The sequence below is a fragment of the Strix uralensis genome, chromosome 6 (genome assembly GCF_047716275.1).
Source record: "Strix uralensis isolate ZFMK-TIS-50842 chromosome 6, bStrUra1, whole genome shotgun sequence".
Taxonomy (NCBI): Eukaryota; Metazoa; Chordata; class Aves; order Strigiformes; family Strigidae; genus Strix; species Strix uralensis.
This window is the reverse complement of record NC_133977.1, coordinates 39,316,951-39,343,825: the sequence shown is the minus strand read 5'-3', so window position 1 is coordinate 39,343,825 and position 26,875 is coordinate 39,316,951. Positions and strand designations below refer to the sequence as shown.

At 38.3% G+C, this 26,875-nt stretch overlaps 1 protein-coding gene across 1 annotated transcript in view; it reads left to right on the top strand.

Annotated features, from left to right (window-relative positions):
* LOC141945495 (von Willebrand factor D and EGF domain-containing protein-like) overlaps positions 1–26,875 on the top strand; it is a 188,259-nt gene that overhangs the window by 147,565 nt on the left and 13,819 nt on the right. Inside the window, exons 22-27 of the mRNA XM_074873778.1 lie at positions 3,435–3,530; positions 4,295–4,390; positions 7,317–7,412; positions 8,978–9,073; positions 23,769–23,864; positions 25,007–25,102. Of these exons, the coding sequence (XP_074729879.1) occupies positions 3,435–3,530; positions 4,295–4,390; positions 7,317–7,412; positions 8,978–9,073; positions 23,769–23,864; positions 25,007–25,102 (576 nt within the window). The remainder of the gene's footprint in view (positions 1–3,434; positions 3,531–4,294; positions 4,391–7,316; positions 7,413–8,977; positions 9,074–23,768; positions 23,865–25,006; positions 25,103–26,875) is intronic.

The window sequence follows — 26,875 nt, the reverse complement described above, 5'->3', positions numbered from 1 at the left end:
TATCTGTGTATCCTACATGCAAAAGAAAAGCTTCAGTTCACAACTTTTCAAAAGGAAAACCAATAACTTGGTAACTTTCTTTTCCATTTTTTTTTACCTCCCTTGTGCTGCACATATTCAAACTTCATCTGTGCATTTAGGAAATTAGATTAAAGCATCTTTGAAAGAAAATAAATGTACAATGATTGTATGAAACAAGGTAGACTACTCTCCTTCCAGTGAAGTCTGTCCTGACCTGACTGGTTTTCAGATTTTTAAATGGAACAGCAGGTAATGCTCTCACACCTCTGAGCCTTGTTTTAGTGGCACACGTCTAGGACCTCCTGTGCTGGACAGCACGGGGAGTTTACTCACTGTTGAGATGTTAAGCAATAACTCTGTCCTGGAAGCCATTTGCTGATTAGGCTATTGAAAATGGATGAAACAACAGAGCATCTGTTAATCCTCAGTACCCCCAAAGTTATCGTAGAGAAACTTATAAAAACTGCATGATCTCATTTTAACGGAAAAAAAAGTTTTGAGATATTTCCCAAAAACCCTTTTCAAAGAAAACAATAATGGACTTCTCCATTTTCACCTCCAGATTTTAAATTATAAACATAAACATACGCACATTTGACAGCAAGATTGACCATTTGCAGCAATGTTTTCCTCTTTACTGTTATTTTATATCATCCAAAACCGCTTAGTATAAAAACACTGCAATACCTTTGTACAATTTACAAATGTTTATGGAAAAAAATATTCATTCCCAAAGATGAAAGATAGAAGTTTTAGAAAAGAATTTGACACAAACAATATATTCCTATTACGGAGGGAAATGTCTTTTAGGCGAATATTACTCTCGCTCCCACATTTCAGCCAGTGTTCAGTTTTTATCTTTTGCTATTCATCAGTAATAGAATGGTTTTAAACATTTTACTATTAAATGTCACCATAAGAGCTAAATGTTTTAATATCCAGAATACCATGTTCTTTTCTGACAGTTCAGATGCATCTCGCAATGTGTAAAGGCCAGATGGAAAGTATTCTATTCAAATGGACACATTCACTTTAAGTGCTACATACAAAACATGCTGAAATAAAGCATAATATGTTTGAATACCACTGTGCTTGGCACAGCACTTAGGCACCTGGAGGCTTTATGCAATCATCATCCTACAGGAAAGGCAATCACATTTCACGTACTTCAAAAAGAGTGCTACATTTTTCCCAGGTTTTGTGTTTCCCTGTCTCCATGAAGAGCATATTAACCAATTTTACCTACTGTTAATTTCTAATTGCAAAGAAATCCCTTTATAAACAATTCCTGTGCTTACCCAAGCCCTGAAGAGTGGAGATGTTTCAGGTGGACGTGTGTGCAGCGGATGGGTCAGCGCCCTCCTTTCAAAGCCCTACGCCTGTCATTGACTTCAGTGAGATCTAGCGCAAGCCCCCAAATGCGACTGATGGCTTATAAATATAGTACTGTAATTTTAAAGGAATAACAAATTTATTTGAAAATGGGTTCAATGTCTTTCCTTTTCTTCCACTTTCCATTTCACCATGGACTACTACCTGCTCTTCAGCCTAATAATGCGAGACCCTGAACTGCCTGAGCCTCTAACCTGCTCCAACAGCTGCCACCAGTGGCTGAATTAGAAAAACTTTAAGAAAGTTTAACATTAACTGCTTAAATGGGTCTAAATCAAATCTATTTAGTTGTCCAGACAATGTACATTTTTTTAAATTCTTTTTTTTTCTCACAGATGTACACTTCAAATTCCAGCTAAACACATGCTGAATTGCAAATGTCTAAACTTTACAGCGCATCAAATCAAAACTAAATTTAGCTTAATGACATTCTCAGCATGTATAGTATGGATCTAAACTATATCTAGTGAGTTTTCTGTTCTCAAGCTTGTCAAAACCTAAAGTTATTTTAATGCAACATTGAAAATGTCACAGTTAAAACTGTATGGTAATCAGAAATGTAAATACTAAAGTACCTGAACAGCAGATCTAGTATCAAATATATTTCTTTAATGTTATTTGTGTTGGAATGGTTTATTTAAAGGTACTTTCTTGGAGTTTGTCTTTTTAACTGCAATTGGAAAATGTGTGGTGGCTTTCATTATTTTTTTTTTGGATACCAAAGTTCACATGCAATGGCTTTATCTGAAAGCTTGGTGATAATCACAAGAGGTGAGGAGGCCTTCAACACATGAACTTCGTTTAAATTATGTGGTGTCACTAGTATCTGTCCTTCATTTAGCTTTCCAATTACAGAGTCCATTTTCCAGTTTTAAGAGCAAAATGTGGTACATTAGGGTTTTTCCCTTGTAACAATACTTAAAATGAAAGATGCTTTGTTTCAGATCTCTTTAGCTTCATTTTGCATTTTCCTTGGAATAACCTTGCTTAGCTTCATATCCATTATAAAAGACAAAACTCTGCCAGTAAAGTGTGCCAAAGTACAACATTTTTCTCTGCATTCACTTCCCAAACACAAGGAAAGATATTTTTCATTCTGTGAGGTGACTTTTTTTTCCGAAGGCACAAGAGCCAGCTGACACACATGCCTTACTCTGCTCCTGCACACAGCACTTCTTCAAGTGTCAGTGATCGTCTTCTACCTTCAGTGGTCTTCTCCCCTCCCCTCTTGCGTTTGGCATACAAAACTACCTCTTATTTGAGGGCTAGAAATAGAAGTGTTCATGAATCAGATGTCAGGTTTATGAGACTAAACCTTCCAGGCTCCCTGTACAAGAAAGCCATTAGGCTCATAATGATCAACATTTAAAAAACAAAGAAGTGTCTTCAGCAAATAGCCTGTTTCAGGAGCTGCAGCACTTTCCAGCTTTACAGAAGACACCTGCTCATCCTCTTTCTTCCACAGAATGACATTGCATATAGCAGTATGTCAAGAAATCATTATGTAACTTGCTGCTTTGTCTGCACACTTCACACTACTTCTTATTAAACATTAAAATTATTGCTTAAATGTTTGTCATTTTGCTGACAAATTCCCATACAACTCTTCTATGCAGAAGAAACACTTCATCTCTGCTTTAGTGTAACCTCTGACACCTGTTAAGGCTTACTGAATATCCACAAGACAAATTTGTAGAGAGGAGTGGACAAGGTCTTTAGTAATAACTACATTTATACTTGATCTATCCTTAGACTTCAAAAATACATACTTAAAAATGTGCATACTCAGAAGTTAAATATGATTATGTTAAAATCATTCCCTTGCAGACATTATAGAGCTACTCATTAGTGCTGTATTACTAATGTGATACTTTTATCCTGCAGTGTTTTCCTCAGTAGCCAAATTACTTGTTGAATTAATAAAATGGAATGAGAAAAGTAGTAACAAGTGCTGTGCTCATAACCACACAGAATGTAATATTTGGACTGGTTTGTTTTTTTCTCACATTTTATTCTTGCAGTGCTGTGTGATCCACCATGTGAGCATGGAGGAACTTGTCTATCTCAGAATACTTGTTCTTGTGCTTATGGATTTGTTGGTCCTCGATGTGAAACAAGTATGTATGAATTCATTCAGGCTTTTGTCCTCATTGCACGTTTGAATTTGCAGAAAATTAGAAGACAAAAAAAGCCTTTTTACTTTTCTGTTTCCCCTTAAAATGATGATTGAATACAGCAAGGAAATCAAAGTATCATATATTGAAGTAATACATTAGCTAAACTACTTCAGAGCGTATATTTACCAGTAGCATAGTTGTATTATGTAAAAATATGCACATCTATATAAACATTTTATACATAAAAATGCTTCTAGAAAAACAAACAAAAAAGCAAAAACTTCCATGTTATTTATAGTAACATTTATTAAATTCAAGGTAGTGTGAGGGAATGCAGTAATACTAATTTGGAGAACACAAAAAGACAACCATACCTATTAGGAGTCAGGTTATTGTGCAATACAAGTTACAAAAGAGGTTCAATATATAGAACATCTGGGAAAAAAAATCAGCTTTCAAACCCTTTTATATTAGCTGAATGGCAAAACATATGCAGCTCATTATTACAGGCCTTGCTGCTTATTTAAATATCAGGTTGCCCTTGACAGGAATATAATTTTATCTCTGAACCAGAATAGCTGGAATACTTAAAAAGCAAAGAATTTTAGATGCAAGACTTTTAACAGAGAAAGAAAACCAAGGAAAGGGACAGATACATCCCTCAGTTTACCTCTTGGACTAATACTATTAGTTATTTGCTGTAATAGAGCAACTTTAGGATCTGTACCAGTGTTACTGATTTTCATCCTTTGCATATTTTCCAGTGGTGTGTAACAGGCACTGTCACAATGGTGGGGTCTGTGTGTCACCAGATGAGTGCAAATGCAGAAAAGGATGGAGCAGCCCTTCTTGCGAAACTGGTAAGTGGTTAGAAATGACTGGTCTCGTGTCTTTTGCTGCCTAAAATCTGTGTGATTCCCGCAATTCAGCAGTCAGACTGGGAATTGCTTAAAGAATTAAAACATAAGAACAGGAGACCTAATAAAGGGCAAAACCTTGGAAGACTTTGAGTTTATGTAAGTATTCATGAGTTTAGATGTTTATCTAAATCTCAGGGTCACATAGAGGAAGCCCACAAACAAAACGTTTTTGCGGCTTTTTAAGCTTGTGGAGTTCTGGAGTTTATTCTTAGAATGTACAAAGCCAAAAAGAAAGCTATTCACCATTTCAGAACTTACAACCTTACTAGGCAGCTGCTACAAATGAGACTAATTCTCAGTGGGACTCTGGAGATATGTTGATTTACAGTCTCAGCTGTCACAGACATAACCTCACTCTTTGTTGGTCTTGTTCACGGAGAGCTCAAAGAATGAGCCCTGCCCCACACCCGCAGTGGCAGAGGTGAGGGCAATGCAGCCATCTGCACTGCTCACGACCTGTGCAACTTCCAGTTGGCATTGCTTTTAACCTTACACATTTCTTTCAAGGTATGATTGTGGGGCAGAAAAGGTTTGGCTTTTGCTGATTTTTAATGATATGCAGTCAAATCTGAGTTTAAAAATACAGTTTATGGAGGCAACAATAGGAGGCCAGTTTAAGTTAGGACAAGAACATAAGCAAGCAAACATGACTTCTGCTGCTAAGTTATCAACTACATACACATTTTTAATACTACATAGTCTAAAGAGGAAAAGGTAACTAGAAAGGTAAGCTATCAGAAGCTGAGACTGACTACTAAGATTTTTGTGGTCCAATTCTTGGATTCAGTTTTGCCATTCCAGAAGATGGCTTGTGACTGTATGAGGCAGAACAAAAGCCAGTTTGCAAGGAGAACATAACCACTCACCTCCCGAATGTTAAACGACCTGCTGCCACTGCTGGAGTTCACACTGCTCCTCCTGCCTGCGTCTCATACTTGCAGAGTACCTACAAAAGGCATCCACAGAAGCGTGCGTGCTCAGGGAAAAGCCACCTTCACCCGTCAGTACAAAATGACAAGGTGTAGATTTGAACTAGGTACCTATTTCTAGTCAGAACTCATAGTTTTGAACCTTGTTTTGAATAGATACAGCTCAGACCTTCCTCTCAGGGTCTAAGCACTAAAAGCTGGAGTACATGTTTTTCCTACAAAGGCACAGCAACTACAGCACTCACCTGGGACAAGGCATGCAAAATAGTGCAATATTAAAAGGAGCGAGAACAAGGAGTACCTTAATCAGTGCCAGACCTCAAGGCTACAGAGGCAGTCTGCCTCTGCCATGGTGAATATTAAATGACTGAGACACCTTCAGCCTACATTACCTTTCCTGGAAGGTAAGAGATGTCATTTTAACCTCCACCTCCCAGAGACTGCTCTTCCTGTAAGTGTTGAAATGACAGACCTATTGAGGACACATAAATTAACCTAGCTAAGATTCACGGTAAATGCCTGGGATTGCCACTAGCTATTCTGGTTCCCACTATCTCTTCTTTTTCCTACCAGAGATTACTCTTCTTGTGTTCTTCAAATTTATTTTGGGGTGGTTTTAAACAGGATTATTCCAAGAGGAGGACAAGCAATAGCAGCAGAAGCAGTAATTTCCAACCCAGAATAACAGCAGCAGGATTTGTTTGTTTGCCAATACCTTAGGTGAAAGACTATCAGGCTCACCTCTCCGGCACTGTTTTGTGTGCACTACACAGAGTATTTTGTGGATACTGTTGGAGTTTCCTGCTTTAAGTGATGTGATAGGAGTCTCTGGATGAACATAGATGTAGAAACAAAAAAAATGGCACTTAGGGGACTTTACCAATGGAAATATAAACACTGACAGAGTGTGGACATCTGTGAACTAGCTAGGACAATGAGGCAACTAATCCAAATTCACCATTAGCGATGAATTAAGTCCAATTTTGACTTCAAAAGTGATTGGCGCTTAGTCAGAGAGCCTCTCATCTAGACTACAATTTCACTTTTTTTCTCTTTTCAAATTGACATTTTATTTCTCCTTTAGTTCATCTGAAACATTTTAGTGACCCTTAATTTATTTAAGCTTAAATGTATTTAATGTATTTAATGGGCTATTCTGTAAGATATAAAAGACAAAGGAACAGAAACAAAAGGACTGTTTTAAAGTGTCACTCTGCTTTACAATGAAAACTTTATCAGATTCCTTATTCTTCACACACTGGCTTCCCAACTAAACTAATTTGCAATTCTAATACTTTTTTTCAATGGTCAGGTACTTGCCGCATAAAAATATGCAAGACAGCTTTTAATTCCTAATGCTGTTATATCATCCACTGTAATAACAGATCAATAAAGAGGCAAAGGGAGCTCAGCCAGTGGTTTTGTTGGTGATGCATGAGCCAATACATTGTGGGAACTGGCATTTAAATGAGGCAGAACAAACGGAGGTTTTGCAGGGCATACCCATTCAACCTCATGGAACTGCCACGATGCTCTGCTGAACTCAGACAAAGCAGCAAATGGTTAATACCTCATCTCCAGGTCATCCAGGCTGTATGCAGTGTGACTACATTTTACTACCTTGGGATCGTGTTTGGTGAGGACACTAGAGCGGAAGCAAATGAACTGTGCAAATCAAAGGAAGACATCAGAAATAAATTATTAAATTATATTTTATTTCATCCCCCAAGCTATGCTAAAGCACCACTGAAACGCTCTCACAGAGTTGCCAATGAATAAATGCCACAGCACAACTGACCAGCAAGGATTGTGTGAAATTTATCACAATATTACTAGAAATGTTTATTCTAATGACATGTGTAGTCACAAAAGAGTACCTACGGTAAAAATTTCAAAATGATAAGAGATGCATAGAGTTATCTTTTATTCACATACAGCTGTGTGCAATCCAGTGTGCTTGAATGGAGGAATTTGTGTACGGCCAAACATGTGTACATGTCCTTATGGTTTCTACGGGCCACAGTGCCAGAGAGGTAAGTTCTATGTATCATCTCAATAAAGGATCCAGGCTTAAAATATAAACAGCAGCCTAAATCATTACCTGCCCCCACATGAAGTATATCCAGAGACTTTCCTCGTGCTCTTTCAATGTTATAGTCTGTTGCAAATCCACATTATATTATTCTTAATGGTATTGTGAAGGAGTAAGCACTTATTTATAATGGCATTAATGATAACTAAACAATTAATCTAAAACTATCTGAAATCAGTGATACCACTAATTAGCAACTATTCAATTAAATGTTAAAGCATGGTTCTATTTTGTCTATTCCGTGTACTCCATAGTGTGTACTATACTGTGTTTCAGAGCCAGATGATGATTTATCTTCAAATAGGGCTCACAATATCACCTGCTTGACTATCCTAGAATGTAGTCGATGGGAGACTTGTATAGGGCTTCTTCAGATCGCTGCTCAAAGATCTGATCAAATATTACTCTGCCTGACATAAAGCAGGACCTGATTTTGAATCCCTGTCCTAAAGGGGAGAGCTCTAAAGTGAGGCTAACAGTATCTTGGGCTTCTTGCTCACTTTGTGCTGCAGAAGTCAAAATAATGAATACTTTAACTACACAATAGCTCAGGCAGAATAGACAGGAGGGAGGAACTTATGTTTAGGGCTCAAATAGCTGGAAGACCCCTGTGCTTATACCATTTGTTTTTCATTCTTTTGAGCATGGCTCTATTAAACCCTCCTGAATTTGGGAATATAAATACACTTTTATTACCAAACCTGAACTATCTCAATATTAAAAGTTCATTTCTCTTTCTCTCTCTTTTGTTTCCCTGGAGTTCTTACATGAATGCAATCCCAATGCATTTTTTCACAAGTGAATGATTCACACACAAAAATCTAATTGCAAATGGTACTTGCTGGAAGCTCTTTGGTTTTGTGATGTTGGGGGTGAAGGAGAGAGTGGAAATGATACAGACTGTAATTTGATGATCTTTCTCTTGAGATTCAACATGGAATGTGATTTTCAACATCTAGGTGATTTGGAATTTTTATTCTTAATTGTTACGGTTTAGACAAAACTAAAACTTGAAAATAAATATCCACATTTGTGGGATATAGAAGTGATATGGGGATATAGTGGATGGATGCTGAAGAAAAGCAAAGCCCTTCATTCTGCTTTACTGAGAAGGGGAAAAAATAGCACCAAAACCAAGATAGCATATATCAAACACTGATCTATATTTCAAGGGCAGAAGACCTTGTAAAAGTCCTTTAGTTAGAGAGTTAGAAACCTAAGAGATTTTCAGGAATATTCTCACCACTGAACTCCAAGTATCTAAACAAGATCCTTAGGTGCTAGAATGTCCTACATTCTTTCCACAAACAAGAGATAATCAGGATCTCGAGCTAGGCATCTGCCCAAATCACCCTTTCGAGAGACATCTTCTCTACCCCAACTAAAGAAAAAAGCCTCTGCAGACTGGTCTCCCAACACAGGCACCTAAATAAGGAGCCTATATTTAGGCAATGTTGATCCCCTGTGTGATTTCAGTGCACAAAACTTTTGCTTTCCTTTCACTAGCTGTTTGCATCCCCCCTTGTAAGAACGGTGGTCACTGCGTTCGAACCAATGTGTGCTCCTGTACCGAGGGCTACACTGGAAGAAGGTGTCAGAAAAGTAAGTTACAGTCTTCCCTTTGGAAAGGGAACATAAACAGTTTTTCACCTTTTTGTGCATGTTCAACAGCACACTTAGTCTGGATTTACACTGTGATCTCCTATATTTCTATCAGAGCAGATATAGCACTATGTTATGTCTAAAACCAACTTGTTAATTAGAATAACATTAAGTCAAGTCAATGTTGGGAATAGAACATTTTGCTACAATCCTCTCTAAATATTTCATGCATTCAGAATGAGTAACACTTGTATTTGGAGATGAATTCATTATTTTGCATTAATGATTTTTTTTGGAAAAATTTAAAGCCAAAGGCAGAGCAGCTGACTGAGATCCTTAAAAATATTAGAACATCATACTTCTAGCTTAATTAAGACAGTCGGTTAATAACACTTCAGCCTTCCTTTTGTTCTTGTCACTGAAAACTCCCTCTTCACCTTAGCATCAGTATTCATATGTAATTCTTTTATTCTTCAGGGGAAATAGGTTATTTTGGCACTTTTACAGACTCTATTGCTCAACAATATCTGTCACCTAGGGAATTTAGGATATGTATGTGAAAACTTTTTTTTTTTTATTATTATTTCTTAACCAGTTTGAAATTGGCAAAAGGGGAGCTGTGAAAACAACCATTCTTGGCAGGAAGAATCTGTACGTTTCCAGAGGACTTTATGTCTCTCACACACAGAGAAAAAAAGCTAGTAAAAAATTCCTTCCAGCAACAAAAGCCCTCTCAATCCCCATACTACAGCTCTCCCCTCCTTCAGCAGGGAGAATCAGTGCACAGTTCTGCCTGGCTGCAAAGTACACAATTGAACAGTCTGTTCTGGCAGGAACAAGCTGGAGGGAAGAAAGGAGGAAAAAACCTTATGTTTGGCATCTTGTTTTTGAGGTTAGAGAACATTAGAAAAGTGCTGTTTCCAGCTTTAAACATACTGCCACATCTCCAGACAGATCAAAGGAAAAAGAGGTGATCATGACTGCAGTCTAACAAAGCACTCCCTTAAATTCGCCAACTGCTACCAACTCACAGCATGTCTCTTTCCACTTTCAAAAAGTTTATGAGGCTTTGTTGCCCATCTTGGTATAATCTTTTGCAAAAAGCTTTTTGATATGATGAAAATATTTTTGTTCTGTCTAATCTCAGTCTCCATTCTACTTCAATAACCACTATATAGTATGTTTTATTTAGCCTAGTGTTATAAAAACTTAAATAAAGGACTCGTGTCTGTGATGAATTAAGAGAAACATGATTAAGTAGAAGGCAAATATTACTGTTTGCTTACTCTTAATGGCCACTGACTGTTAATAGGTAAAAAATATTGAGTAATGTTTCTTTTTTCTTGCTTAAAATCAACTGCACATGGGACAGGTACCATGATCTATAGAGTAGTAGGTTATTCACAAGCTTTTCATAACAAGCAGTTGCTATTAAAGCTGTATGTCTTATCATTGTTGTCATATGAAATAGTTTCTCTCTCCTCTGCCAGAGGATCCAGATTTCTCCATGCCTCTGGAGCAAAGGACTGCAGGGCACACCCCAGAAGTGAGTCTCAGCTGACTTCCACAAACCTTCCCTCATCAACAAAAGGGAGAAAACTAGTGGTCCCATCACTTGGAGGCTTCTCTCAGTTCCATACATCTGTGTTCAAATGTAAAAGGCATTTCATACCTTTTTTTAGGCATGATTTTATATCATTTTCAGTCAGGCATTGACCTGATCAGTGGATCAGCTGTTGCACATGGCATACGCTTACAGGCTAGGAGTATATACACAGACACGTGTTCTTAACTCGTTTACACATAGACAAATGCGAAAGTGGAAAATAAATTCCTAGCATGAAGAAGTTTCACTATGCAACCCCAAATGTATAAAAAGTACCACAATATCCATTTGACATTCCAAAAAAAAGTTAATATATCATGTAGCTCATTTTGTCTCATTTGCAGTGTCGCCAGGAGTATATATATGTATTTATATATTTATCAAATTAATTCCAATAATCCCATGGCCACTTGGGCTGCTGACTGTAGAGGTGAGACCAGCCCCATGGGCTGCATGCCTGAGTGCTCAGAAACCCATCTGGGAGACGATCTGTTAAGTGCTTCTGATAACTTTCCTGGGAAGGGTGTGGGAGAAGGAATCAGAAAAAAAGCCAGTAGATTTCTACTTTATGGAGAGGGTTTTCTCTGGATTTAAACATCTTTTCTGTTTGCCTTTAAGGACCCCATGTAACCCAGCTATGCCCTGAGTTGCACAGGATATTACAACTTGCACAGAGTTGTAACATCCTTACACGAAAAGTAAGGAAAAGAAATACATACATGACAGTATCAAAACTCTAGATGTAATGTTCACTGGAAGTTTAATACTGCAACAGCTTCCTTTTGCAAATCACCAGGACAATGTACCACATTTTCAGAGGAAATGCCAGAGGTGAACCTGTGGCCTAAATCATAGCTCGGTGGTGTCTGACCTGTTGCTGCCATGTTACCCTACGCTAAGAAATGTACAGCTGGCTTAGCCAGAATGAGGAATGTAACAATTCTGAGAAAAACAATTCCTTTATCATTATTTTAACTGTTCTTTGATCTCTGAATATGAATTTGCAGTGTCCTTAAGTCCCTTTACACTTCTAGTACAGTTTCAAAAACCTCTGACAGCAAATCAGGTTTACTATGTACTTACACTGAGTCTCTCTCTAATTTTAGAAATTTTGGGCGGATTTATTACCTGCCTAATAAAACCTATCAAGATAGAGTGAGTAAACTTAAGACTAAGAAAGACAAGTCTGAAGAAGCTTCCCACCCATGTATTACATTCAGAGCAGCCTCACATTCTTGATCTTTAGTTTGGGAAAATATTTGTGGGTTTAGGAAATTTCCAATGAACCATAAAAACTGAAAAACACTCTCTTCAGGAACAGTAATGTGAACAGAAATATTATCTTTCTGAACCTGCAGTGAATGCTTGAAATTGGCAGTCTTTTCAATTTTGTCATTGTTTATACACAGCAGTACACAGTTTTTGCACACTTATGTCTGAAACCCACTAATATGAATTGCATCAGTAAGCCCTTAGATTTCAGCTTTAATATGCTCCTACATGGAATTAGAGCAAGGGGAAAAGTTCCTGCCATGCACAGCCCCGATTACAGTAGGGATGCTACAGTTTCCAGCCTCATGGCACCATAACATTCTGGATGACCCCTTTGATGGAGCTACATGAAGTCAGGGAAGCCAGAAGCACTTGGATGCCCATCCTGGAGATAATTTGCCCATTAGGGTTCTTCCTCATTTATGAACCCACAGGTCTTGCAACTCAGATGCAAGTAACAGCCAGTCAAGTGGGATGTACATTTGTCTTTGTGATGAATAATAATAGTCATGGGTGTCTGTTTCCCCTGTAATTAATGCTCAAAAGTATTTCTTTTATCTTAACAAAAAGCCACCATAATATCCATAGTTGAAATAACAGAATAAAGAATTCACATACTCTAAAAACTTTTATATTTGTCATGATACCAGCTTTATGATTTTGTTTTTAGGTAGAAACAGTGTTTAGAGGTAAAGATAAAAATAAGTCAAATCAGTATTTTGGTCACTTACCCCTTGGACATTCTGGCATTGTTCCACAACTTTTAGACATTTATCTTTCCTTCTTAATATCTCACCTGCATAGACAGAGAAACAAAAGCTTCTGTTTGCTTTTGACAGCTTCAGATTCTCAGCTGAAGGAGATAATTAAAACTAAAAGCCAAGGCAGCCAATCAAAGACAGGTTAGTTCTAAATTGAACCCAAATACGCTGTTGGTTTATTTTAAATATATAGCAACCTGCCTTAGGATATTCACTCCCATCCCTGTACAGTTTGGCATTTCTAATACTCTCTGCCTGACAGATAAAGACGTGCAGGATGGAGTGGCAGCATCCTGCCTTTGTCATTCAGGCTTACTCTTCTTTCCTTCTTTAGTATAGGCAGAAAGGCATTAATCCTGAAAGTTTGTGTTTGTTTTGTATGTAAATAAACATGACCTCAGAAAAATGTGTAAATCAACCAGCTCTGATTGGCTGCCAGCTGAAATATAAGGCTTTGCCTGGTGCGTTTAGTGATAAATAACTGCCTGGTGATTATGCAAACCAGACACCCACACCCAGGATGAGCGGGTGTCAGAGCTGACAGTGAAATGTATGGTTATGCCTCAGCAATTGTAAAACCTTGTATCCTCACTTGCTACGTGTTGTTTTCGGTATAATCAGTCTTGCTGAGCAGAAAGAGGCAAATGCTGGCAGTACCTCAAAATAAAATATATTTCTGGATCAACTTTACATCAAACAAACATGCTCAGTGTTCATGCTAAAGAAAAGTTATTCGCGCGTGGCTTTAAATTGCCTTTTGAAAAAAATACACAGCTGTAACAATCCTGGGTTATCACTCCTATTCATGAGGCTTTAAAACAGTGTTCACACTGGTTTCTATTACATCCTCACAAAAATTATAATCAAAGAAAATAGATTAGATTTCATTTATTTACTACACATATTTTCATAGGACTGCTTTACAAACAACTCTTAAAAAAGGAAAGGTAATAAAAGCTGAGTTTTCTTATGAAGTGTAGGAGTGAAGATGAGAAAAAGAGGGATTCTGAGCAAAAAGGGAAGCCACAGCTCCCTCTGGAGCTCATCAGCAAGCAAAGGTCACGGGAGAACGGTGTTGACCATCCTCCTCCTCCTCCCTTCCCCAGAATACCAACACACCTGCAGCCTGACCTTGGCCTCTTTTGCCCATGTACCTTCTCGATGATCATTATGCAGCCAGCTAGCTGGAGTTTACATATAGTTTAAAATAGAGACTATGTTTCTGCATGCATCTATTTTATCAGGTTAGGCCAAATTCTGCCAACTTTTTATCACATAAATCATCACACTGACATTAGGACTTTGCGGATTGGATCTCAAAGTTAGTAGATAACTATTTCTCCATTTCAGTAATTCCTGCAAGGAGGATTTATAGCCAATACACAGTGCACAATATAACTCATGCTCACTCTTCCAGCTCTGCTTGCTCCTCTTCCCTTCCGCTCTCTTTTTCCTTCCCAGTACCATGAGGACTTTACTTGCATGAGAGCTAGAGGCAAACTAATTGGAAATGTGAACACTGGTTTTCAAAGGCAGTCCTTTGCTAAGCAATGTCATATTATGAAAGTCACTGACTTCCCATATTCCAGCCTCCAGCCTCTTAAAGTTTCTGCCTTGCCAGTTGCATAAGCAGGAAGTTTTACTGCTCAACAAATTAGAATTCCACCGAGTTATCATCCTGATAACAGGTGATATATTCTCTGCGATATCTTCACTGAGTAGGCAGATTGACTCAAGCTATCTAAAATCAACCAGTTTGCAAACCAGAGGTCCAGCATATCCTCCCACACAACTGAGCAGGGAAAAATCCACGTACCTCATCTAAATGGATGGAGTAATCATTTGCGGTTAGACTTGCTGTTCATGTCAAGGATGTGCTCAAAGGCAACAACAACTATTTGTCCAAGATTTCTGGATGGCCAATACCCTCAGACAGTGGGTGTTTGGAAATAAATAAGCAGTTGCTCATAGCAGAGAGACTTGTAACTTACTGCTAAAAGTATTAGTTTTGTGACAGAAGTAGAAAGATTGGCAGACTGGCTTGTTGACTGGTTGGTGCACAGTCTGAAGACACAGGAAAAGGAAATTACTTCTTACTTGCTTCAGTTCTTACTTGATTTTCCAGCCCATGTACCAGAATAGGTTCATATTAGATGTCATCTTCATTCCTTGGGCAGGAAATACAACAGAAGATGAAGAAAAAAAGTCAGGGCTACTACTGTCTTTCCCATTCAGCTGAACACAAAATGATCTGTGCATCTTGCCTGGCGGGAGCAGGGAGAGCTATGACTTCCTGGAGAAAGGGAGAGAGCCAAACAGGAGACAGTGACTCAAGGTACAACCTGGTTTGTTATCTGCTCACAGAGCAGCACTCCTCTCTGCTCACTCTTAGTAAGGATTTGTGACAAAACCATTAGTTGGCCTTTCTGAAAAACTACATTTTCTTCATATACATGTAGCTGCTGCATTTATTTTAATAGGGGCTTTGAGCACATGCAGTTGCCTCTAAATTTATTTAGCAGGAAGAAAACAAGAATATATCTGGGTAAGAACTGAATATACATCCTAAATAAGCCCAAAAGCCTTATTAAATTTTTATTCATTCCATAAGCAAAACATTCACAGACTACAGCATGAATTTTACTAGAGAATCTAGGTTTTGAGCCAGTATTTATTTACTTGTATTTTAAAGGCACTAAAGAAATGTGTCAGATCTGCTGCTGTATGTAAATGCATACTTAAACTAAAAGAGCAGGGATTCCTGAATTACTGCATTTCTCTTTGCAGTGGGCTTCTGTGTGAGGATAAGTGCTTTTTTCCACTACTTAATTTAAGAAACAATACTTTTGGGGGTCTATTTTTAATTAAACTATTTTTAAAATGTCTCTTCTTAAAAAAGGGGCATGAGATCTACCACTTGAAAAGCCCAGAGGACGGACAATTCTGGAGATTAACGTTGTCTGTTTATCCACAAAAAGACATTGGCAAGACAGCCCTCTCCAGCCTTAGCTTACTTTCTAAGACAGATAATACCAGGATGACTAACAGATTAGTGTGGTGCCAATGCAAACAGATCTCTTCTAAATCTCCTGACCAGGCTCCCACCTGAGGCCCTCGCTCTTTGGCTGGGTTATCAGCTGGACCACAGTGGCCTGCGGCTGGTTTTCTTCCTGGTTTAAGACTGCATCTCCCATGCCACTGCGGTTCTCTTCAGTTACTCTGCCTGAGTCTCCCTTTTTCTTTGAACAGATGAAAATAAACCAAAATGCATCAAGCACAGGCAACGGCTTATCCCACTCAACACAATGAAAACGTGCCTAAATGGCAGGTCATCCTGCAAGCACAGAAGCTGCAAAAACAATCAACAGAGGAAAACAATGTATATGAGAATCCTTTCACTTCTTATTCAGGCATGACAAGAAAGCAGCTCAACAGAACAATTTATACACATGCTGCAATGGCTCACTGACCTAATAAAACACAGAGCATTATTCAATGAAGAGAAAATGTTACCAAACCCAAGACCCTAACAAGATGGGAAAATAAGCTGTGCTGAGAGTATACTTTACAATTCCCCACATTAATTATATACTAACAGTTGCAAAGATGATAATAGAGTATAGCTATAGTATCTTTCAAATTAATAGGGTTGCACTTAGACTAAAACCAATCAGTAAATGAAAAAAGGTTTTGCTAATGATCTCCAAATCTGACAGTTCCTAGGAGAATATTCCCCAAATACATAAATGTGCATCTGCACATGCTTATTTTGTTTATAGTGGCTTTCATTTTGAAAGATGCTGACATATTTTGCAGCTATCCAAATATCATACCACTGTATCTCTAGAGTTTCACCTGACAATAGACAATAGACAAAATGAAGATCAGGAGACCCAGAGGGAGAAACATGAATAGGCAAAATTAAGATCAGAAGACCTACAGTGGAGAGTCCCCTGTCTGTATTGGAGTGACAATCCTTCATCAGTTTCCACAGATTCACAAGGTTTAAGAGCCTTGCTTACCACATACTACCAGGGAATCTTTTGGAGGTACAGATGGGGAGATCAGGATCCTCTTTAACTGATTGAAAATGTTATCATCTGATGAGAGTGACATGACAGCAAACAGGAATGCAGTACATTACGCACCGACACTCTGAGTTTAGTCTAGGATCTCAGTAGTTTTGCCATGCAGTATTAATTACTCTTCCATTTTTCCTGAACTAATACCTAAATTAGGTTTATTTCCTGCTTTAATATCTCTAAAAGGCCCCATAGGTATATCAGACTGCACATCAGAATGAAGACCAGGCATAATTAGGCAAAGCACTGGCATTGCATTGCTATCTATATGGTCTACAATTTTTCAGATCATTTTTTCTTCTGAAATGTGTGCTAGGTCATGCAAACTAACTCATATTGCTAGAGCTGTGTGGTAAAGTGAATATATTATAAATGCAAACTGTCACCACACCCATCACAATTACATTTACAGCTCCCTCTGTGCCTTGTAGTAATTTGTTCTCCCGCACTGCATCCCTCAGAGGTTTCTACCAGATTATTTTTACTATTCAGAAAGGTAATTTATTGAAGAAGTGCTTTGCATCTCTGTCAGAGATACGTGAAGCGAGAAATAAGGATGAGCAAACCTCAAAATGATTGGTAGCTTGATATGGATAAGGATCCAAATTTTAGAAGAACCTTGCACAAAAATTGCAAACAATTTTATTACATGACAAATACTCCTTCTTCTTAAAATTTAATCTGTGGCTATAATTACTGACATTCAGTGGTTCACACATACAATGTTACTCTGGTAGAGCTTGGAGAGAAAGTTATTTCCTTATTTACAAATCCTAATCAACACAGATGAGGAATTTCATAGATAATCAAGCTCTGGGATAACATACATTCCTAAAACTCAGTATGGGCAAAACCAGTTCCTTACTGCCCTTGGAAGTAGAAAAAAGGGGACTAGAAATTGCTAGCGTCCCAAATCCATAACATGTTTTTCAGAGCTGTGTGCATTTGGGACCTTCACAGCAGCAGATATATTGGTACATCCATCTCGTTAATGATCTGTTGAGCATCAGTTATACCCTCTAAAGGGGAGAATGATATTTTTTACCTCGACTAGTTTCTGCTAGTGTCAGAACAGTAGAATCCAAACAATGGTGTCTTTTGTTAGAAACACCCTTTTTGGCCAGAACACACCCATTTTGTGATTCCTATTTTCAAAGAATTAAAGGTCATTCAGCAAGATCAAATCTTTATTTGGAGCCTAGCAGCATCCAACCAACTGTTTCGTTACTGCAGTCTGGATAACACTTCATTTGAGGGGTGCTGCTGGGATGCATAATGCACACAGAGAGATGGGGAACCTTCTTTCCAGTCAATCAGTTGAACTGTGCTATTTCGTGAAACTGCTGACCTGACCTTCCAATTCTTGTCCTATGAAAAAGATCAGCAACGTCTCTACATTTTAAGGCTGAAGTCTCATGATTCTGCCATTCCTGGCACAGAGCTTCTCTGTGGTTTTTGTGTTTTATGAAGAGGCAATGTACATTACCTATAAACATTGGAAAAGGAATAGAAGTGCTAGTTTTAACACAAGACCCATGGCTTTCACATCTATTGGTTTCATTTTTGTTTTCAGCTTGAGTTCTGTGATCTATATTTTCCTGACAAGATCAGCCGGTCTTATTTTTAAACCTGTCCCATGCTCTGTGTCCTTACTGTGTCGTATCTCCCCAGCTACAGTTCTTTGTTTTTGAGAATGTCACACCAAATCAAGATAACCACTAAGCAGAAAGGAGAAAATGAACATTAGAACAACATGTACACATACAACAGCCAAAGCTGTGACTGATCAAACTTCCAGCTCCTCAAAAGAGCAATAGAGAGAGCAAGTCGAAATATGCGCTACACCCACAGTGAAGTCAGTCCAAAACCAACACCAGCCAGGGAATAAAAGCAGTGCCTGTGAACCACGTATAAATGACAGCACAGAGATGGTGACTTAAAGGATACGTTGAAGTATGTATCTACCAGTAGGTGTTCTCTTGGCCGCATTTCTGTGTTCTTTGTCAGTAAGCTATACCTGATGCATTACCTTAGCTGGCCCACACAGATGTTACTGCTTGAGGCTATTTTCTCTCTTCCATCCAAAAGCAGAATGTATCCAGAAGCAGGTCAATTTTCTCAGCTTCTACAGGATATATAAAAAAAAAAAAAAAAAAAAAAAAGGTTGTCTTGAGAACTACATCTTCTAATCAGCACTGCAGCGTGCCTCACTGTCTCCTCATCAGGAGCATGGCTCAGGATACGTGATGACAGGTAATTTTTGATTCAGAAACAAATAGTCTGTGCAGTCTCATTGTCAGGAAAGGACATGGATGTTCAACTGTGGCAAGGCATATTCCTGAAACATTGCAGAGGATCCCTTTCTGCCAAGATTTTAGAAGCCTGATTTAATATTCCCTCTGTTTTGACTTGATGAGGGTGGTGATGAAGACTGTCTTATTTCAACAAAATTACAAGCTTTTCACTACTTTTTATTATCTACTTCTATCGAGAAAAGATGTAATGGGGTGCTTTCATCAAAAGGTGGCTTAGGTCCAACTTGGAAAGTTTTTGTCTGCTAATCCACAGAAGCAGTGGGAGTCTGAAGGAAATGTCTGGCTTCTTTTAATCACTGTAAACTAATCAGCAGATACTGCTGGCTAATATTGTGACTCTTTGTTAGAACAAGAGATTACTCTCAGTTGCTTCTAGTACGTGCAGTCCAGCAAAGCATGCCCAGCGCTTAACTTTGCCCCTGGTCCTTTTTGGCTTTGCATAGCAGGGGTATTTTGCTTAATACTGTGTATGTTTTAGAGGAACTGTTACTGTAAATCAAAGAAGGGTAGGCAAGGGAAGACGCTGGAATTGTAGGTGTTCAGTGATGGTACTGCTTACACACAAGGAGGACTTACTTGACTTCACACACAACATTTAAGGTGTTGGCTGGTTTTTTGTCAGGATTTTAGTAATCTCTGGAAATACTTATTTTACAGGAAAATTTCTCCCTTTGGCTGACAAAGCAGGAAGTCTGACTACCTTGAACATGTTAGGGCTGAACAGTTGAACTATGAAGCTCCATGGAGGTTGATAAAAAGAGTTGGAAGAAGCACTTCACTGGGTCAAGTCAGCCTAGAGGGGATAAGCTATAAAAAGGGTCACAGGAAACTTTAAGTGATTGTAAGGTCAAAATGCATTAAAGCCGTCAAAGAGAAATAACTGCTGCATAAAACAGAAAACTGAGCGACTTGTGAATGCCTTTCAATGCACAGAATTGCGTACATTTCATATGATGTTCTGTACAACACCTATGTTTTATCTTAACACCTGCAGCTGCTTGTTACCTTATCAAAATCACCCCTCACCTGAAATACAACACATAAACATGCTTTTTCTTTAACCTGCATTATCACCTTCAACATAGGCTTACCTTATCTAACTCTCCATTTTTGGAAAACATAAAATCATGGAAGTCCTTTCTAGGTTTAAACAGAATTGTGGTGCATTATAGACTTGAGTAACTCTATTGCATATGAAATTTGTGCTTCGGTTATTACATGGAAATGTTGACACTGACAGCAAGGGGAAAGGGATTAAGGCTTTAGTGATACTTACTGTCAGCAAGCTTGCATCCGGGTTGTGTTGATAGTACAGGTCTGTCCCTACCTGCAGTGATATACCCTAGCAAACTGCAACAAAGGGAAGACATAAATCTGTTTATATTTGTGTCATTAGGGCTAAGCCCCAAGGCAGGTGGAAAACTTATCAAACTACTGTTTGTCTTTGGGTCAAGATGCCAGTCCTTTTTTAAGAGGAGGGGAAAAAAAGAAACGTGAGTCTTTTCAAAGTCATGCCAATGCCTGGGAGGATTACAATAATTCGATTTGCTCTCCTAGTGTCTGATAATTTATTTAGTTTTCCTGTGAGAGGCTGTAACATTTTTGTTTGCTATTTTGAAATTGGAGCTCCTCCACAGAGGCCAAGAAGTGGGACTAGAAAGGATCCAAACTAGTTATCATCAACAAATGTTGAAGTCTGCCTGATGGGTATTGAGATGGAATTGTATTTAAGAAAGTTAAAGAAAGGGAGAACAAGGTGGAGATGTCAGCCAGGAAAAGGGGAGAGATAACACTGCAATCATTGACATAAAGGTGCTCATGAATTCCCTAGCAAGAAGAGAAAGTATCTCCCCTGGAGGGCAGGCAGGCAGAACCACCCCTCCAGTTCAGAACAGGTTTGGTACTTCCCATAGTTCACTTTGAACTGAACTCCTCTGGATTTATCACCAGAGTGAGAGATGCCATAAGCAATAAACAATGTAAAGGAAGTTTATGCTATATTTTCATAGTTACTTGTTCATTTGTAAGGCAGCTGAACAAAGAGAGAATTAGAACCTAAGCTGAAAGTCAGTTTGAATAGGTATGTTTTACTCAGCCCAAGACTGGACCTCACCTGTTGTTTAAAGTTTTGCAGAATTACACTGCAAATTGAGCTGAAACAAGTTCAGTTATACACAAACTGAAAACTAAATGTTAGTTAAAAAGCACACTAGTCGGACTCCCTGTAATTGAAGGAAGGGTCTGTTGTTCTACAGTTTAAAAAATCTGCTATCAGTACAAAACAACCAGGAATATCTTAAAATGTAATTGTTTGTATTAGGTTAAAAATGCACACAAAATGTAAGGGACCAAAAAAAAAAAAAAAAGATAAATACCCTTTTGAACAAGTGTTACGGTGCTTCTAGTTACTTTTTCTTGGCTTTACTTTTTAAGGAGTGGTGGGAAGTCATTGACCAAGTTTCATATGATCTCAAAATCAAATCTCTAGATTTTCAACTGATTTTGGGACAGCAGGTAAGCACTGGGGACACTGTGGCCTGTGAATATCACAAAGCATAAGTTCATTTGAAATCTAGAATCAAATTTTATGGTTTGGGGTCATCTTTCTAAATTCTGAATATCTGAGCTGTTTTATAATTGGAATGGGAAGTCAAATAAAACATAAGATTGTAGGTCAGAAGTCCATTTTTGGAGACGTGAGATCAAAAGGGAGAGAAAAAGGAAGAGGGAAAATAAAAGATTAAATGATTTCAGAGTTATGGTTGCCATGACACTTTGAACTCATCTAGCTTTTAACTAGCGGTTGCAGCACTTTTTGATAGTTCAGCAAGAACTGTAGATCCCCGTTAGCCTTAGTAAGCAGAGGCCAAGATTATAGCATGGATCGGGAGAGGCGGAGAAAGAAGAAAAAGAGGATGACAGTTTAAGGGCTTGGATCCAAGCAGCCCTTATAAGCGTGGGTAAGTTCGTCCTGCCTGAGGGCAGGTCACTATGCTGAGGGATCCAGGAGGCCTGGCACAGAGCAAAATGCAAATGTCGCAGCCAACCAAGAGCAGCAATATAACACTAAAAGCTGAAAGAATAGACCAGGACACAAAAAGCCACAAAAGCAATATTTCAATATATCAGAGGAATAATTAGGGAATCTAAATCTACCTATCTAAAAATGCCTGATCATACCTAAGAGAGGAACAGAAGCTATTCTCCCATCAAATAACAGTTGCTATATTTTTGCATGCTATTTTTTAGCAATCATTCCTATTTTGAGGCTCTTTGCAGGATTCCACCTTCTACAGTAAAGTCCTGAGGGGGGTTTGTGGTAGTTTCAGAGTCCTGTATGTAGTGATGACTTGAAAATCAGAATTACTACAGCATTAGTATTCAAGTTCTGTTCTTACTGCTGATGTGCCAAAAGACACCACAACCTTAAGGCTAATAAAGGCACTGTAATGCTACATTTTAGCTGTCAGCCCCCTTGGTGCCTGCAGAAGCAAGTAGCCTGCTACCTGCTGAGGAAGAGCTGGGTGTTCAACTGCCTCCTGGCTCTGCAAGTAGGGAGGACTGACGCTAATTACTGCTGTTGGTAATGCGTCTCTGGGAAATCCCATTGTGCCCTATAAAGCTTTAAACATGGCAGGTGCCATTTGACACAAATGTGTTCTCAAACCTTCGTTGTCGGACTCCTCCTGACTTAACTCTCATACTCCAGTCTAATCACTTGCTATGTAACGTGGCTTTATTGTTTTCCACCCAGTTATCAAATACCTTCTTCCATGTAAAAGGCAAATCATTCCCACTCCCATCGTACCAGCACTGCCATGTTTCTAAATACACTGCCTCTGATGAGTCCTTCCTACACTTATCGTAACAGCCAAGGAGAAACAGGAAATACGGACTTTAGGTGTCTGCCTATGGCATCTACTTATATCAAAGCAGTCTGGGGTTGCAGATGTTTGACTTGCCACAACAGTGAGATTTTACTGTTAGATGTTGTAAAACAGCAATATTGATAAATACAGGCTTAATCTGAGACACTAAAATTAGCAATTAGATTTATAATTAAATGTAACAAAAAAAATCATCTGGTTTCCTGTGGTTGAAACAACTTAGCTTTCACGTCTTATTTGTATGAAAGAATAAAGGAAAAAGGTAAGTACTTTAACAAATAATGGTACAAAAAGGCAATAGAGGAGTAGATCTATTCAGTCTTTACGCTTGGTTGAATGCAAAAACATTCCCAAAATTCTGTGAAACCAATCTATCCTCTTCAAGTCTTTTCTTATACAAATTAACATCTGAGAACATGTTTTCCAATCAGAAAGTGAAAGCTCTAACAAGAATTTGGTCTGTCCACAGCTGCCACAGAAAATTTCTTACTTGTTTTTCTGAGAATCATTGTAATTAATGCCTCTCTCATTTTTCTGGTGAGGCAGCTCTTACTGGAGCTTCCCTGAAAGAGCTTCCACACAAGGCACAGCATTTTCCAGAAGGATTTATGGGAGCTATCAAGCCTCTGTGTTTCAGATTCTCAAATCCAAATTACTTTTCTGGTTTTTAATTACAAACAATTGAACCTTCTGAAAGGCAGCGAATAAATCTCCAGTAAAGTCTTCCCTCATTTCCCAGCTTCCATGTTCTTCCCTTGATATGTATCTGCAGGTGTCTGTGATCCCACGTGCATGAACGGAGGGAAATGTGTACGCCCAAATGTCTGCGACTGCCCATCTGGTTGGAGGGGAAAGCACTGTAATAAACGTAAGCACCGCTACTGCCCATCAAACAGATCAATATTACTTGGGCCAGTCAACATCAATTGCAATCTTCTTTTAATATTAAAAAACAATGTAGTGAATAGAATCTCTTTTGCTACTTCAGCAGTTTGAAGTACAACAGTTTTAAGTACAGGTAATACAAACTGCTATAAACATTTGATGCTTGCAAAGGAAAGAAGCTGTGTAGGGGAACCCTGGTTCTGCTTCATGCAGCTGTCTGTTATACATCTTGTTATGGAAATTCATTTTTATAGTATTAAACTCGAAGCATTGATTTTATGTTTCAACAGCTTCACATATTTTGTTATATTTTACAGAGAAATGCCATATATTTCAAAATACAGAACTATTTAAAGCCTGCTACAAAGCCTTCCAAACTGATATACTCTCAAGGTCACCAGATACATTTGGAAAATGATCTGTTCTTACTCTGTAACTCTAACAGATCTGGCTAGAGTTACATAAAAATGTAATTAAAAAAACCTTCTTACCCTAAAATATTTTCGAGGAATATTTTTCCTTACGTGGCTATTCATTACTATGATGTTGACAGATAAACTGAATAAATTCATAATCAAGATGACATACTGTATGTAAACCAGATTAAAATACTGGCTTTTTACCCTTTGGGTCCTGATAGTAAATATGATTTCAGAACAAGCGTTTTGAAATTATAATATTAATAATTTATTCAGAAATTCTGAAGGAAATCTGTCTCTCACATATATACACCAAAATATGCATTCACTCTTTCAGGATCTCTGAAGAAATAATATCTACAATAAACATATCAAACTTTACTGTGAGAATCTATGTATTTATAACACGGAACACATAATATGCATATAACACATATGAATATATCATATAGAGAGTATTCTTAGCTGATGGTGAACTGAGCATTAGAAATAGCAAAGCTCCCAGTAGACAGTCATCAAAGATAAATTTCTTAAGAAGCAAATATCAAAGAATCTTGAATACTGATTATCTGATGAATAGAACACATTCACTTCTTTAGAAATTAGCCATATGGAATAAAACCTAGCAGGTCATCTTTCAGACAGATCTTGAACATCCAAGTATATTGTGTACATCTTCTCACTTGTTTCATGTCAATCTGTTCAGCTGTTTGCCTGCAGAAATGTCTGAACGGTGGAGAATGTATCGGTCCAAACATCTGCGAGTGCTCGGGAGGATGGGCAGGAATGCTGTGCCAGACCCGTAAGTGCTGCTTTAATTATTATGGTTTAGTAGCCATGCATGTTGCAGCAGAGCTTTTTATGCATTAGCTTTTCTACTATGTGTATATTGTGTTAGGTTTATGGTTGGACTTGATGATCTTAAAGGTCGTTTCCAACCTAAATGAGTCTATGATTCTATGATTCTATTACATGTAAAAGTCAACCATAACATGATTAGCACCTAGATTCTGCCTTTTATTTGTCAGAACTGTCTTACACTGCCAGTAAAACTACTGCTTTCAAAGACATTTCTGGGCTCAACATCAGTGTGAGAAAGAGACCTGACTCATCTTTTACTTATGGGGATGCTGAGCTTGACCTGTCGGTCAAAATTAGTAGTCCTTAATTTCAGTAATTTGAAATACAAGGTAAAAAAAGAGTCAGAGACAAAAGGAAATGGAGTAGCCCATTCTGCATACCGAGACGACATTAAGCACACAAAGAAATTCTATGTATCTGCCAACCTAAGAGCCCAATCCTGTAAATACTACACGTTCAGATTGACCACTGAGATAACTGGAAGTATTTGCATATGGAGGGACTGGAAGACCTGGAATAGGATGAGACCCGTTATTGCCTGTTACATACAGGGTCACTTCAGTTTGTGTATGTTATTAGCTTTACAATAAAAGGGCATGAGGAAAATATCAAGGCATTATCCCCTTTAAAGGGCAATCTTTCTTTCCTCTCACACTTGCAGAGCACAATTACTTATGGAAATCTTTTGTCAGTTAAATCCCAATGGCTGTGTAATAGTTTCTTTGTGCCAGCTGTCTTCTAGTTCAAACATAGTAATCTTTAAAGTTATTTATTAGCTGATAACATATTCTTGACTCAGTTTATTAAATAAATAAACAAATCATGCTTGTTGGTGTGAAAGGCAAGTAAGACTTACTATCATTAACAATTTCTGCTGTCCTGTGCGGACACACATGCCTAGGCAACTTTTTATATATCTATTTCACCAGCTCCTTTGAAATTTTGCTCCAAACCTGTTCACTTGCTAGTCACTCTGTCTTTACTATTTTGTCCCATATTTTTACTGTAGTGGGGAATTAAATCAGTTTTTTGTCCAAAAGGAGCTGGCTGAAACTCCTAGGTCCCACAGCAAACCCAAATAATCACCAAGTGGCTGGAATTTCTGGTTTTTTAACTAGAAAGAGAGTAGACTATTGTCAGAGAGCAGATGGTGAGGTCTTATAATGTTGCTCCAGGGCATTCACAGTGAGTCAGGGAGGAAGCAGGGGAACCAGAAAGTCTTCATCCTCACAGATGTTAGGTATAAAGTTTTGCATAGGAGTGTAACCCCTGAAAACAAGTCCGGTTTTGTGTTTTAATGGGAGTCTGTTTGCCCAAATCCAGACTCAGTGAAAAAAATGTTTTTATCTGCCTAAATATAAAAAACCTTCTGAGTGCCTCCCTTACTCAAAGAAGCACTCACCTTCACCTCAGCTCTGGCACTGACAAGCAGGTTGCTAGCAGCAGCAAAGAAGACTGTAACCCACCTCTGGTTACATCTTTTTGTTGCCCTCTTATTGCTTTGGCCTGCTTCCCGTCTCCCAGCAGCACATGAATAGTGGGCCAAATCCATGCACTCTGCCAGAACCAGTGCGTTTCTGACAAGGAGGCATTTAGTTCATCACACTACTCCCCTGTGCAAAGCTGCTTTGTCAAATTTAAGCCCCCAAGGTTTTTCTGTGCTTGGCACCCCCTTTCCTGCTTGGGTGCATATGCCGAAATTCTGTGCTTCATT